Below are 17,019 nucleotides of genomic sequence, written 5' to 3'. Positions count from 1 at the left end.
ACAGAAACTCACAGAGAAGGCAACGCAAGGGCCAAGGCAGACTGAACTGAAGCCTGCTCATGGTAAGTGATAACATCATAATATTGGGACTGCCACCTGTCTCTCACTGATGATGTTCTCCAGTTTGGCCATAAGAGGGAGCCTGGGTGAAGTGAGCAGTATTACACACTCAGCTACAGGCAAGAGAGAGACAGGTGAATCAAAATGACAGCTGAGTTAAAAAGAAACAAATAAACTAGATCAGGGTGAAATCCTGACAAGAATGTGGTTTGGTGTTGTCCTGCTGGAAAATGCAGGGATGTCCCTGGAAAAGAGGATGTCTGGATGGCACCATATGTTGCTCTAAAATTTATACATATCTTTCTGCATTAATGTTGCCCTCACAGATGTGCAAGTTACCCATGCCATGGGCACTGACAAAGCTCCATACCATGACAGACGCTGGCTTTTGGACCTGACGCTAATAACAGCTTGTATGGTCTTTCTCCTCTTAGGCCCAGTGAACACGACGGCTGTTTTTTCATCTCAGATGAGACAGAGCCCAGGGAAGTCAGCGGCGCTTCTGGACAGTGTTGATGTGTGTCACTGTTTCAAAAACCGTCATGAATCTGTAAGCTTTGCATAGTAAAGCCTTAACTTGCATCTGTATATGCAGCTGCGAATGGTGTTGACTGACAAAGGTTTACCAAAGTATTCCCGAGCCCATGTCAGGATATCCATTACAGATTCATGACAGTTTTCGAAACAGCGACATCTGAGGTATCAGGAATCACATGTATTCAGGAGTGGTTTTCGTCCTCACCCTTTACGGACCGTGATTTAACCTTGAATCTTTTAATTATATTGTGCACTGTAGAAGATGAAATGCCCAAAATCCTACTGATTTGTCTTTAGGGAATGTTGTTCTCAAAGTGTTGGATTATTCGCTGACGCATCTGTTGGCAGATTGGCGAGCCTCAACCCATTCTTGCTCTTGGACTAGGCCTTTTTTGGAGGCTCCTTATATATACTATGATTACACGATTGCCTCACTTGTTTCACATCACCTTCTTATTTCAACTTGTCACATCGCTATTAGTCCTAAATTGCCTCTGTCCCAACTTTTGTGGAGTGTGTTGCAGTCATCAGATTTGAAATGAGTGTATATTTTCAAAAATACATAAAATTCACAAAGTAAAACATCAAATAATGTGTTAATAATGTGTTTTCAATATAGTACAGGGTGAATTGAATTTTCAAATGACTCTTTTTGTTTGTTTTTTTGCATTTTCCGTACTCTCCCAACTTTTCCGGAATTGGGGTTGTAATACATGTGTTCTGCAAACATACTTATATCCAAAACTGAAATGCGTTAATTTCCATTTCAGTTTGGAGCTTTATACCTTTTTAAATTAAGCTAATCTTATCCAGGCATTAGAAGAATACAATTGTAAATTGTACAATATATTGCATAAATCTGTCACAGTATTGTCTTGCTTCATTTGTAGATAGAGACATGAAACATTTTCCTGTCACTCCATTCTTAATTATTTATCAATCTCAAATTGTTAGTGGCTTAGCTGGGAGTGATAGAGTCTATGAGCCATTGATTGTAGCTTCCAGTGTTTTTGATTGCACTGTACTAAATGTTACTGACCTTCTCTTCTCTCTCAGGTTCTTACTGACCTGAAGTCTAATAACCAACGTCTAAAGGATGAAAATTGTGCTTTGATTAGAGTGATCAGCAAACTCTCCAAGTGAGCCCTGTGAGTGGCTAATGATGTGCAAAAGCCACAAACTGTGCATACTCACTGTGTATCAGCTCCCTTCTTATTCTGCAGTCAGCAAGTGGCATGGAACTGCAATGGGATTTATCTGCTTCAAATTAAGAGGGAATTGTTAGTTAAATGAAAGCAGAACACCTCATGTATACACACTGTTTCAACTGTTTACTGTCTTTGGGCTGGGATATATATACTGTGTGTATATATATATATATATATATATATATATACGCATATATACACATATATATATATACACACACACATACATACATATTGTATATATATATATATATATATACACACACTGCATATTTTCTGATATGCAAGAACAGAGGCAAGCTAAACTAATTGTAATTTAGTCCAAAATATTGTATATAAAAATTATTTTATATTCAGTTTTTTACTGGTATACACTTACCCACTAACATACACACACACATATATACTGTATATATATATATATATACATACATACTGTACACATACACATACAGCCTCAAGAACCATTAATACATATTGGCAGTGAAAAGTATAAGCAGTAATTTGCACATTTTTGTGCTGGGTGATTTACAGCTGTGTTTAGAAAGAGGCCCACGGTATTTCAACATATAGCTTTGTACAGTGGGTTATGAAATCATCAATTTAGTCACACCGTAACTGTCTCTGAATCCATAATGGAGCAAAGATTTTATTTTTTAGAATAGCTATCAGCAAAAAAAAAAAATTTTTTGTTAAAATATTATTTATATGTGAGAAAGAATGTGTTTTCATTATTTTACTTTTAAACTGTAGAGCTGCATATTTTTGTTGCATGAAATGCAGCGTGCACACACTTACATATGTTTGAAATTATTGAATTTTGCCACAAACATTGAATGCACTTTTGAAACAAAAATAAAAAAAATAGTCTGGATTTGAGAGCAGTATAAAACATAAAATAAAAATAATAGTATACTTAGGTGAGAGCACTTTAAAAGAAATGTTGGCATTTAGAGGCATGAACAGACAATGATATAATACGCACTAAAAAAAATGTCCAAACGTTTGTATGTTCCTATTTTATTTACTTTGTGGTACCACAACACAACTAGCAATTCAAAGTTATATAATCTTCTTGATTTTATTTAAACCCAGTTGTATTCTGTGTGTAAAATATATTTATATAATGCTGCTACCACTTTTGAATGCATTTAAATTGAAACAATAAAAAAAAAAAAAACTACTCTTGTAAGAGGCTTTCTGAACTGAACGTTTCTCTTTTAAAGTGTAATCATATCCACAACTCACAATAATAGCAAAATAACAAGCACATCCACTGAACAAATAATTCAAAAATAATCCCCAAGAAATAAATGTGAACCCAAAGTCCATAAAATTGAATTTTTTTCAGTGTGAGGTCATTATCAATTAAATCTTTAATACAATCCTCATACTTTCATGTTGCTGGTCCTATCCAAAGCAGGTAAAGAAGACATTTGAGAATATTTATCAATGTGCGAGCGGACATGATACGATGTAGTGTATCATGTCCACTGCGCATCGATAAATGCCGACAGCATACGCTGTCGGCATTTATCATTGCACCAGCAGTTCTTGTTAACTGCTGTTGCAATGCCGCCCCCTGCAGATTTGCGGCCAATCAGCCGCTAGCAGTGGGTGTCAATCAACTCGATCGTATTCGATCGGGTTGATTTCTGTCCGGGGCCTCAGACCGCTGCTTCATAACTTCTGTTTCCGGCAAGCCTGAAGGCTCGCCGGAAACAAGGGGATTCAAGCAACTTTGGACATAATAGAGGTCTTTAATCAGCAAAATTTTGTCCAAGGACTTTCAAAAGATTACTGGGCTGCTGCAACCAATGGGATTTGAACTGTCTCCATACTTGAGTGCCCAATGTCAGTGATTGAAACAGAATAGGACCAGGGGCTACAACATGAAAATCAGCATGGTTAAAAGATTATAATGATTCAGATAGAGTATGCAATTTTAAGATGGCTACATTTAGACACCAATCAGCAAGCACTACCCAGGTACTGAACCAAAAATGGGTCGGCTTTTAAGCTTATACATTCCAGCTTTTTAAAATAAAGATACAAAGAGAACGAAGACAATTTGATAATAGGAGTAAATTAGAAAGATGCTTAAAATTCCTGCTCTATCTGAATCATGAACGTTTAATTTTGACTTTATTTTCCCTTTAAACCAGCTGTTATTTGCTTAATACAGATGCTTTGCAAAATTTTCAAGTGTACTGTACTGTGGGTCATACTAACCATCAAAAATAGCATGGGGATATTATTTATAAAACTTCCCGATTTCACTCACAGCAAAAGAATTACTTGGCTATAATTAATAATATATTTTTTAATTTATTAAATTGAATTAATATAAACATATTTTATATGTTTGGGGTAACAGATCATTTACAACATTTTGAGGGTGTAGATTTCTAGCTTATCACTGCAATCTGTAAAATATCCAGTACCAATAACATTTAATAAAACGCCTTATTATGAATAAATATGCTACATGGTCATTTTGTGCTTATTTCACATGGTGGTAACCAGGGCAATGTAATCTACCACACTGTGGGCCAGATTATGAGTAAAGCGCAAATTAACGTTTCAGTTCAAGCGTTAATTGCACTACAAGTAAGATTTTTGCGCTCGTATTAGTTGAACGTAAACTGTTTTTGCTCTTGTGGTCACCTGACTAGCGCAAAAAAGACGAAGTTAGAATATCGAGTGCATGTTCACGTATTCTATATAGAGGTAGAGCAGAAGGAGCGCTACAATAGTGCACAATCAGTGTAACTTTGTCTTAACAAATGCAATACAAGTAATACTTACAAAGTATACAGCACTTGAGAAGTGCCACAAATGCCTGCTGGATCTTTATTAGCTATCCAGAAAGCTATCCTCTCGGTAATGATGAACAATGTCCCAGAAGGAGCTGTGCTCACATCAAGTCTGTAAGAGATCATCCGAGTTGCATAGGATGCAGTCAGGAAACTCTTCAATGTGCGCAAGTAGATGGTTAACAGCAGATGGAAGCTAAACACAGTTAGCTATGACGGATTCCAGGTAATAGTAAAAAAGTTGTGAAGCCAATGTCTAAAAACAATGTAGACTTTTAATAAAAATGTGCATATATCACACAACGCGTTTCCCGTCATAATGACTGCTTCATCAGGTGTATGAAAACACATAGAATGATTCACGACTAAAAAACTCGGTTCGGCGTCTATAGCCGTCTAGGGCGCATGCGCGCAAGTTTGCCTAAAGCCAATAGGCTGTCTAACAGTAACCGGCTTCTATGTGATTGGGTAACAAAAAAGATGAATTGCAATACTTGGCACATCCCCATGGATTACACGGCCGGTGGCAAAGTATATAATGATACATTAAGTAGCAAATAATGTTATTATGCGATTTGAAAGTATCGAAACCAGACAAAGCCGTGACATTGTATAAAGGCAAATTTGCGCACATTTACAATACATGTAGCGTCCTATGATAAATCCTCAAATAATGCAGACATAAAAATCAAAACCAATATAGAGTCTACAAAGTACAATTATCAATATAATACATTAATAATAGTATAAATACCACTCAAGTATAGACTCAAAAAACAATATAAATATAAAAATCTTGGTAGAACTACACTGATCATCCATGGACCTGGATGTAGTGAACCACTATTAATGTACTGGTTTTTATATACATATCTAAAAAATGCTAGTAAACATATCTATCTACAAAGACTAAGATGATGGTGAAGATACTGGGGCCTAGTTATCAAGCCGTCAACCTCAAATACGCTGGAATTCCGCAGCATATTTGTGGCGAGGCTGATTCGCCTTAGTTATTAAAGGCTAGAGACCGGCAAAAGTAGAATTTTGTGACGTAAACTTCGATCCGCCGGACTCAATCCGACACAGATCGATTCTTACGTCACTCCAGATGTTCCGCACACAAGTGCGGCACAATCTGACTACTTTTGCTAGTTATCAAAAAACTAGCAGGTACGCTCGGCACTTTTCTGGCCCAGCGTACCTGGTTTTCAAACCGCCACCCTGGAGGTGGCGGATCCCATAGGAATCAATGGGAGTCTGACCATAGCGAAAGTACAAGTTCGCTGCTGCCAGACATCCCATTGATTTCTATGGGAGATGTCTACACCTAACACCCTAACATGTACCCCGAGTCTAAACACCCCTAATCTGCCCCCCCTACACCGCCGCAACTAAATAAAGTTATTACCCCCTAAACCGCCGCTCCCGGAGCCCACCGCAAGCTACTCTATACATATTAACCCCTAAACCGCCGCTCCCGGAGCCCACCGCAAGCTACTCTATACATATTAACCCCTAAACCGCCGCTCCCTGACCCTGCCGCAACTATAATAAATGTATTAACCCCTAAACTGCCTCTCCCGGAGCCCACCGCAAGCTACTCTATACATATTAACCCCTAAACCGCCGCTCCCGGAGCCCACCGCAAGCTACTCTATACATATTAACCCCTAAACCGCCGCTCCCTGACCCCGCCGCAACTATAATAAATGTATTAACCCATAAACTGCCTCTCCCGGAGCCCACCGCAAGCTACTCTATACATATTAACCCCTAAACCGCCACTCCCGGAGCCCACCGCAAGCTACTCTATACATATTAACCCCTAAACTGCGTCTCCCGGAGCCCACCGCAAGCTACTCTATACATATTAACCCCTAAACCGCCGCTCCCGGAGCCCACCGCCACCTACATTATACCTAGTAACCCCTATCCTGCCCCCCCCTATATCAGCCAATCAGATTGAGCTCGCATTCTATTGGCTGATCGGAACAGCCAATAGAATGCAAGCTCAATCTGATTGGCTGATTGGATCAGCCAATCGGATTGAACTTGAATCTGATTGGCTGATTCAATCAGCCAATCAGATTTTTCCTACCTTAATTCCGATTGGCTGATAGAATCCTATCAGCCAATCGGAATTGAAGGGACGCTATCTTGGATGACGTCCCTTAAAGGAGCCTTCATTCGTCGGTAGTCCGTCGGTAAAGAAGGATGTTCCGCGTCGGCGGGATGAAGATTGAAGACCCCGCTTGGAAGATGACATCGCCCGGATAGAAGACTTCTTCAGCGCCTCTTGGAAGATGACATCGCCCGGATGGAAGACTTCTTCAGCGCCGACTGGAGGATCACTTCATCGGATGGAAGATTTCTTCAGCGCCCCTTGGATGATCACTTCTGCCGCTCCGGATCTCCTCTTCGGTTCCATCGCTGCTCAGCTGAGTGAAGACGACTAAAGGTAGGATGATCTTCAGGGGATTAGTGTTAGGTTATTTTAAGGGGGGTTTGGGTTAGATTAGGGGTATGTGGGTGGTGGGTTTTAATGTTGGGGGGGGTTGTATTTTTCTTTTACAGGCAAAAGAGCTGAATTCTTTGGGGAATGCCCCCACAAAAGGCCCTTTTAAGGGCTGGTAAGGTAAAAGAGCTTTGAACTTTTTTAATTTAGAATAGGGTAGGGCATTTTTTTATTTTGGGGGGCTTTGTTATTTTATTAGGGGGCTTAGATTAGGTGTAATTAGCTTAAAATTGTTGTAATATTTTTAAAATGTTTGTAACTTGTTTTTTTTATTTTTTGTAACTTAGCTTTTTTTTTTTTGTACTTTAGTTAGTTTATGTAATTGTATTTAATTGTAGTTATTTGTAGTTAATTTATTTAATTCATTTAATGATAGTGTAGTGTTAGGTTTAATTGTAACTTAGGTTAGGATTTATTTTACAGGTAAATTTCTCTTTATTTTAGCTAGGTAAGCTATTAAATAGTTAATAACTATTTAATAGCTATTGTACCTAGTTAAAATAAATTGAAAGATGCCTGTAAAATAAAAATAAATCCTAAGATAGCTACAATATAATTATTATTTATATTGTAGCTATATTAGGGTTTATTTTAAAGGTAAGTATTTAGTTTTAAATAGGATTAATTTAGTTCATAATAGAAATATTATTTAGATTTATTTAATTAATATTTAAGTTAGGGGAGTGTTAGGGTTAGTGTTAGACTTAGGTTTAGGGGTTAATAATTTTATTACAGTGGTGGTGGTGTAGTGGGGGGCAGGATAGGGGTTAATAAATTTATTATAGGTGGCGACGGTGTAGGGGGGGCAGGATAGGGGTTAATAAATTTAATATAGGTTGCGGCAGGGTCAGGGAGCGGCGGTTTAGGGGTTAAACTATTTATTTAGTTGCGGCGAGGTGTGGGATCAGCAGGATAGGGGTTAATAACTGTATTATTGAGGGCGACGGTATAGGGGGGGCAGGATAGGGGTTACTAGGTATAATGTAGGTGGCAGCGGTGTCCGGGAGGTTTAGGGGTTAATACATTTATAAGTGTTGCGGCGGGGTCTAGGAGCGGCGGTTTAGGGGTTAATACATTTATAAGAGTTGCGGCGGGGTCTAGGAGTGGCGGTTTAGGGGTTAGTAACTTTATTTAGTTGCGCGAGGCTCCGGGGGCGCCGGTATAGGGGGTAGAACAGTGTAGTTAGTGTGGGTGCTTAGGGACAGGCTAGCAAGAAAGCTGTAAAAAAGCCGAAGAGCAGCGAGATCGGATGAGTGATAACTCTCACAGTCCTCTGCTCATCGCCCCGTACTTGGTGCACGGCTTTTTGACAGCTTTTTTGATAACTTAGGCAAATTTTTGCAGGTCTGCGGCGGCGATGTGAGGCGAGCTTAGGCGGGCGTATTGGGCCGGCGAAGGCAGGAAAAGTAGACACGTTGATAACTACCCCCATAATCTAATAACTTGTACAAACATATATATGTAAATAGATGTTGGAGAACATGAATGGAGATAATAATAATTCAGTGGGCGGAGGCCCATTCTTGTTGCCTGTTGGCGATCCACATCACAAAGGGTGGAACAACTGGGAGGCGGATTTTCTGAGCAATCAAAATCCCCAGTGGCTTGGTGGGTAAGCAAGCAGCCTACCAGATGAAAGGCCAGCAGTTTGAATCCAGCCGCTGTCGCCAGGTTGTAGGCAGACTTTTCTTCCGGGGGTGGGAGATCCATCCGGAAGTGTTCGCCAGCTTTTTCTTCCTCGGGTCATTGCTCGAATCAAGCAGGAGAGGGTTTCGGTGATGCTAATACTACCGGCTTCACCTTGTAGGATTTGGTGTGGAGATCTGGTGGACATCTCATCTCTGCCACCTTGAAGACTTCCATTGAGGAAGGTCCTAATTCAAGGGCCCCTCCTTCATCCAAGTTTGGTTTATCTGAAACTGACTGCTTGGAGATTGAACAATTAATATTATCCAAGAAACGTTTTTCTAACTCGATCATTGTGAAGATGTCTCAGGCTAGTAAGCCTGTCTCTGGACAAATTTGTCCTAAGATATGGAGTTAATATCTTTTTTGGTTTGAATCCATGGGCTTCTCATGGAGTAGAGTTAGGATTCCTAGAATTTTGTCTTTTCTCCAAGAGGGTTTGGAGAAAGGTTTATCGTCAATTTGCCTAAAAAGTCAAATCTCTGTCGTTATTTATTTTATTCTCAAACATCTGGCAGATGTCCCAGATGTACAATCATTTGGTCAGACCTTGGTTGGGATCAGACCTGTGTTCAATCCGGCTATTCCTCCATGGAGTCTGGATTTAGTTCTCAGAGTTCTTCAAGAGGCTCAGTTTGAGCCTATGCATTCCTTAGATATTAAGTTGTTATCTGGGAATATTTTATTTCTTGTTGCTTTCTGGCGTAGCTTAGTGGCTAACACTCCTGGTTGAGAGTTTAAATCTTTCCTCGGGTACTGTTCATTTAATGGAGAGTCTCCGAGCTCTCGGCATTACAGTATCAGTCTCATCTTATTTTCCATACAGATAAGGTAGTTCAATGTACTAATTAGGATTTCTTCCTAAGGTGGTTTTCTGATCGGAACAATAATCAGGAAATTGTTGTTCTTTTCTTGTGTCCTAATCCTTCTTTTCAGAAGGAAAGACTTCTGCAAAATTTGGACGTGGTCCGTGCTTTAGGACTGTAACAACCTTCCTCTGCTACATAGGGTTAATCCTTTTTGCCTCCTTTTCGAATCACTTATCCTTTATAAGGAACGCCCTTACCTAATACCTTTGCTTGGTATTAAGGATATCTCCTGGTTACTAGCCTTACTGCTCCTTGTTATAGGAACGTATTCTCTCACAAACTGCCAGTCTATTTCTGAGCTTCTTTCTCCAACACATTTAGGCAGCACTTCCTGCTGAAACAAATTACCTCCGGACTTCTCCTGAACATCTCTCCCTCAGGCTCCATAACTCTGTACCGGAGCTGCAGCTGACAGGCGGGTGACGTCACCGACGGCTGCTCCGTTCACCTCTGCACACGCCACGCTTCAGACCTCCTCTCCGGCTACCTTCCGCTGCTTGAACAGCTCTGCAAAGCAAATTCCTCTCTCACTGGCCTCTCAGAATCCGTCTTACATATCCTTTGACCATAAAACTCTGAATTCAAGTTCATTTATTTGATTGCATATGTCTGACATCTATTTGCTTAATAATAGTGAAAGTTTATATCTACCACTGCTAAACTTATATAACATGATTCAGTTAGACGTTAGCTACAGCATATCTCAGACACATATGCTGTGTTAACTATTAACTAAATAAAACATCCTGAATTAAATCATATAAACATCAGTCATTGTTTATATGAGACATTTGGGATAACATATTTAAATTTTGATAAGAGAAGCTCTGTGTTTTTTGACATGTTTAATGAAATATTCTAAGAAAGAATGTCTGAATTGTTACAGAATACCAAGCCATAAAAAACAAGATTAAGTGTGATGGATCCTGTGGAGCTTTCAAACTATGTGGTTACTTTAGGCCAAAAGGTAGATCAGCTAAATCAGGGCCTTAGAGATCTACAGGTAGAAAATCAGACTTTAAAAAATATCATCAAAGAAGGCCTAACTCCAGCACCCCAACACACTGATTCCCCTCCAGAACCACCTGTTAGTCCACCAGACAAATTTAGTGGAGACAGGAAACAATTCAGACAATTTATCAGTGCTTGCACATTATTTTTCACTTTAAAACCTAAAACCTTTACTAATGATAAAATTAAGGTTTTAACAATGATATCTTATTTAAGAGGCGAACCCTGTGTCTGGGCAGATTCACTCTATGAACAAAACAATCCAATAATAAATTCTTTGGATAATTTTCTTAGCTCTTTATCCTCCCTTTATGAAGATCCACACAGACAGAGTACTGCTGAACATAAACTCAGAGGTTTAAAACAGAATAAAAGGGCTGTGGAGGACTATATCTCAGAGTTTAAAATCTGGCAATTAGACTCCGGATGGAACCAGGTTTCCTTAAAGAGTCAATTTAGATTGGGTTTATCAGAACCTATTAAAGACGAATTTGCCAGATTAGATTTACCAGATGATTTAGAAGCTTTAATGCAGCTAAGTATAAAGATAGATCACAGACTTAGAGAGAGGAAACAGGAAAAGTTTTCCCATGACACCAACATCAGATATCATGACTCAAGAGCATCACTGCAGTATACAAAGGGTACAGAGGAACCCATGGATATAGGGACCATCAAAGGACCTTTAACTTCAGATGAAAAAATCAGACGTAGACTCAATCATTTATGCCTGTATTGTGCCTCAAAGGATCATGATGTCTCTATTTGCCCAGTACTTAAAAGAGTTAAAAAGGGTAAGAAAACAGACACTGAGTTAACCCTGAATTTTACTAACACTCAGGTAACAAACTGTCTTATTCCCGTCTCTTTACAGTGGGACCACCACCGCCTGTGCTCTGAAGCTGTAATCGATTCTGGGGCATATTCTTGTTATATAGATTCTGCACTTGTATTGTTGAATAAAATTCCACTTGTTAAAAAGCAAAAGCCTGTATTAGTGCGTCTCATTGACGGTAAACAACTAGAATCCGGGCCTATTACACACCAAACCGTTCCCATTAAGGTTACATCACAAAATAACCATCATGAATATATTACATTCGATGTGTTGTCTTCGCCCATATTCTCACTCGTATTAGGGTTGCAATGGCTAAAGCTACATCAACCAACAATAATTTGGGAATCTAATAACATACAATTTACTTCTAGCTACTGTAAGACCACCTGTTTACCACATATACCCTTACTTACAATCACTGAAACTAAAATTCCGAAACAGTACACAGATTTTCAACTAGTATTTTGTAAAAAAGAGGCTGAATCACTACCACCTCACCGGCCATATGATTGCCCAATTGATTTAATTCCTGGTTCTGACATACCATATGGGCACATATTCCCACTATCGGAATCTGAATTGTCACATTTAAAAACATACATCAATGAGAATCTCCGAAAAGGATTCATAAGACCTTCAACCTCTCCGGCAGGAGCAGGTATCTTTTTCGTTAGAAATAAAGACCATTCTCTACGTCCAATTGTGGACTACAGGGAATTAAATAAGAGAACTATAAAAAATCGCTACCCACTTCCCTTGATTCCTGAACTAATCGAGAGGTTGAGAGGTGCAACTGTATTTACAAAACTTGAACTTAGGGGGGCGTACAACCTCATAAGAATTAGACCAGGTGATGAATGGCTCACTGCCTTCAGAACCCGATACGGGTTATACGAATACACCGTTATGCCCTTTGGGCTTTGTAATGCCCCTGCCACGTTTCAAAGATACATAAATGACATTTTCAGGGATTTACTTGACACCTCCATGGTCATATATCTAGATGATATCCTGATTTATTCATCTAATATTGAAGAACATGTTAGACAAGTCAGAACTGTACTCTCCAGGTTACAAGCACATCAATTGTATGTGAAATTAGAGAAATGTATTTTTCACTCTCAGGATATCACATTCTTGGGTTATCATATCACACCACAAGGTATTTCAATGCAAAATGACAAGGTTTCTACCATACAAACTTGGCCTACTCCAAAAACTAAAAAAGACGTTCAGAAATTTCTTGGTTTTTCCAATTTTTACCGGAAATTCATAAGAAATTTTGCAAGCATAACAAAACCTTTAACTGACTTAACCAAAAACAATACTTCTTTCTTATGGACGCATTCAACAAATGAAGTATTCCAATATTTAAAGACATGTTTTACAACTGCACCAATATTGTCTTTTCCCAAATCCAATCTTCAATATATTCTAGAAGTTGATGCATCTCATTATGCCATTGGAGCCATACTCTCACAGAGGCCTTCACCTCAAGAACCCATTCACCCAATTGCGTTTTACTCAAGAGTTCTAACATCCTCAGAACTCAACTACCACATAGGGGAGAAGGAACTGCTCGCTATGAAATCAGCTTTAGAACATTGGAGGCACCTCCTAGAGGGTACTGACTATTCAAATATATACAGACCATAGAAACCTCCAATATCTTAAGACTCACCGAACATTAACTTCCAGACAAGTGAGGTGGAGTCTTTTCTTTTCAAGGTTTTCATATACCATAACCTATAGACCCGCTTCAAAAAACACGAAAGTTGACATACTTTCGAGACTACCTGAAAAACCTAAACAACAAACTCCCTATGGGACTATATTACCAGAACACTGCTTCCAGGAGACTCTTGGTATAGCGTTCAATGAGGATTTGTTTTTTCAGGATAAACAACAAAGTGATATTACTTTACCGAAACACTTATTAACAAAAAACATTGATGGATTATACTATAAAAGCGATAAGCTGTATGTACCTCCTTCATTGAGAATGAATATTCTCAAATCCATGCACGAGTCTTACCTCACAGGTCACCCAGGTATAGGAAGGACTCTAGAATTAACAAAGAGGTCTTATTGGTGGCCACACATGGTTTCTGACATACAAAAATATGTAAACTCTTGTGAGATTTGTACTACCTGTAAAATTGAAAAAAACAAGCCAGTGGGTTATTTACTTTCACTACCTATACCTGACAAACCATGGACTCACATAGCTGCAGATTTTATCGTAGAACTACCTAAATCAAGTAATTATAACACAATTCTGGTGGTTGTTGATTTATTCACAAAACTGGCACATTTTATACCCTTTCACAAACTCCCAACATCCTTGGAAACTGCAACTTTACTGATAGAAAACGTCATCAAATTGCATGGGTTACCTTTATCCATAACTACGGATAGAGGTACTCAGTTTACCTCTCGTATGTGGAAAGAACTCTGTATAGCGCTGAATATCGAACAACGCTTAAGTACTGCCTACCATCCCCAGACGAATGGCCAGACGGAGAGGACGAACCAGTGGTTGGAAGAATATCTCAGATGTTTTGTGACCCAAAACCAAGAAAATTGGTCGTCACTGCTACCGCTGGCAGAATTCGCTCACAACAACGCATATCATACCACGATCAAGAGCACACCTTTCTTTGCGAATTATGGGTTTCACCCAATCTAATCCACAACATGACAGTCAATGCCCTGTTGTTAACGACACCACGAACAGCATTTCTGAAACCTTCTCTATTCTTGCTGATAACATTAAGATAGCCCAAGACAGACAGAAGGTATACTACGACCTCAGAAGGGGTCCTTCGCCTAATTATATGATCGGAGACCTAGTATGGTTATCAACCAAAAATCTTCGTCTCAGTACACCAACTAAGAAACTGAATAGGTTCTACATTGGTCCATTTCCAATTAAAAGGATTATAAATTCTAATGCAGTGACATTGGACCTCCCTGATAAATACAGGATACATCCCACCTTTCATGTCAATTTACTCAAACCATATAAGGAACTCAGGAACACATCTTTGAGAACTAGCCCACAGGTACCTATTGTCCCTGACTGTGAGTTTGAAGTGGAGAAAGTACTTGACTCTAGGAAAGTTTCTGGTAGGTTGCAATACCTAATCCATTGGAAGGGTTACTCATCCGATGAAGACTCTTGGGAGCCATCAGTTAATCTGTCTGCTCCAAGGTTGGTGTCGCTTTTTCATCGTCGTAATCCGGATCGGCCTCGTCCTTGAACCTCGGAGTGGTTCATTTTTGGGGGGCCCTCTGTAACAACCTTCCTCTGCTACATAGGGTTAATCCTTTTTGCCTCCTTTTCCGAATCACTTATCCTTTATAAGGAACGCCCTTACCTAATACCTTTGCTTGGTATTAAGGATATCTCCTGGTTACTAGCCTTACTGCTCCTTGTTATAGGAACGTATTCTCTCACAAACTGCCAGTCTATTTCTGAGCTTCTTTCTCCAACACATTTAGGCAGCACTTCCTGCTGAAACAAATTACCTCTGGACTTCTCCTGAACATCTCTCCCTCAGGCTCCATAACTCTGTACCGGAGCTGCAGCTGACAGGCGGGTGACGTCACCGACGGCCGCTCCGTTCACCTCCGCACACGCCACGCTTCAGACCTCCTCTCCGGCTACCTTCCGCTGCTTGAACAGCTCTGCAAAGCAAATTCCTCTCTCACTGGCCTCTCAGAATCCGTCTTACATATCCTTTGACCACGCTTGGTAAGCGAACCTTTTACCATAAAACTCTGAATTCAAGTTCATTTATTTGATTGCATATGTCTGACATCTATTTGCTTAATAATAGTGAAAGTTTTTTATCTACCACTGCTCAACTTATATAACATGATTCAGTTAGACGTTAGCTACAGCATATCTCAGACACATATGCTGTGTTAACTATTAACTAAATAAAACATCCTGAATTAAATCATATAAACATCAGTCATTGTTTATATGAAACATTTGGGATAACATATTTAAATTTTGATAAGAGAAGCTCTGTGTTTTTTGACATGTTTAATGAAATATTCTAAGAAAGAATGTCTGAATTGTTACAAGGACTATCGTCAGTCTTTTTCGTTTTTTGTGTTTTTCTCAGGGTAACACAAGAGACTGAAAGCTACGGCTACTTCTCTTTCTTTTGGCTGAAGAGTATCATACATTTTGCATATGAGACTGCTGGACAGCAGCTTCCTGAGAGAGTTACGGCTCTTTTCCACGAGGGCTGTTGCTTCCTCGTGGGAATTCAAATATGAAGCTTCTGTGGAACAGATTTGCAAGGCTACAACTTGGTCTTCTCTTTGCACTTTTTCAAAGTTTTACAAATTTGATACTTTTGCCTCGGCTGAGGCTGTTTTTGGGAGAAAAGTTCTTCAAGCAGTAGTGCCTTCCCTTTAAGTTCCCTGTCTTGTCCCTCCTGTATCATCTGTGTACTCTAGCTTGGGTATTGAATCCAATTAGTAATTAAGATGATCTGTGGACTCATCGTGTCTTAAAAAAAGAAAAGAAAATTTATGCTTACCTGATAAATTTAATTCTTTTTTGACACGATGAGTCCACGGCCCACCCTGTTTTTGATAGACAGGTTATGGGTTGTTGTATACTTCAGACACCTCTGCACCTTGGCTTTTCCTTTCTCTTCCTAACTTCGGTTGAATGACTAGAGTGGGAGGGAAGGGAGGAGCTATTTAACAGCTCTGTTGTGGTGCTCTTTGCCTCCTCCTGCTGACCACGAGGTGAATATCCCATTAGTAATTAAGATGATCCGTGGCCTCATTGTGTCAAAAGAGAAATACATTTATCAGGTAAGCATACATTTTCTTTTTTGAACACAATTGTGTATTTTCTGCACACAAATCATTGGTGTTTGACACCATTTCATATTTTCACAATACATTCAATCACGTCTGTTTAGCTGACAGACCTGCACATGCAAATAGGTGCATCTATCTATTTTTAATATTTTGTAAATGTTCACGTATTCACCCATAGAAGTCAAACCCGATCGAATATTCTCATTTGTACTAACCCCACATGAAAATATTATTATTTCTACATATATCTGATGGTATTTTGGTACAATATATATCTATACCTATATATATATATATATACACAGGTATAGATATATACAGATATGTATAGGAATATCTATTTATAAATATATAGAACATATTCTGCTATGTGCAGAACATTGGAATGTGAAATATTTACAGTAAATACGTATTTAAAACCTTTATTACATATTTATATTGCATAAATATGCTTTCTTTTACAAGATATGACGAGTCCACGGATTTCATCCTTACTTATGGGATATCGCCTCATGGTCAGCAGGAGGAGGCAAAGAGCTCCACAGCAGAGCTGCATATATAGCTCCTCCCTTCCCTCCCACTCCAGTCATTCTCTTTGCATGTGTTAGTGATAGGAAGAGGTAAAGTG

The 17,019-nt window shown here is 39.2% G+C and overlaps 1 protein-coding gene across 1 annotated transcript in view; it reads left to right on the top strand.

Annotated features, from left to right (window-relative positions):
* The window catches only part of PPP1R12B (protein phosphatase 1 regulatory subunit 12B), a 36,674-nt gene extending 33,664 nt beyond the window's left edge, over window positions 1-3,010 (top strand). The window contains exon 7 of the mRNA XM_053704746.1: window positions 1,654-3,010. Within this exon, the coding sequence (XP_053560721.1) occupies window positions 1,654-1,740 (87 nt within the window). The 3' untranslated portion in view covers window positions 1,741-3,010. The remainder of the gene's footprint in view (window positions 1-1,653) is intronic.
* The last annotated feature ends 14,009 nt before the right edge of the window (window positions 3,011-17,019 follow it).

This window comes from Bombina bombina, chromosome 3, assembly GCF_027579735.1.
Source record: "Bombina bombina isolate aBomBom1 chromosome 3, aBomBom1.pri, whole genome shotgun sequence".
Classification (NCBI taxonomy): Eukaryota; Metazoa; Chordata; class Amphibia; order Anura; family Bombinatoridae; genus Bombina; species Bombina bombina.
Note: the sequence above shows the minus strand (reverse complement) of the source record. Positions and strands in the feature narration are given on the sequence as shown.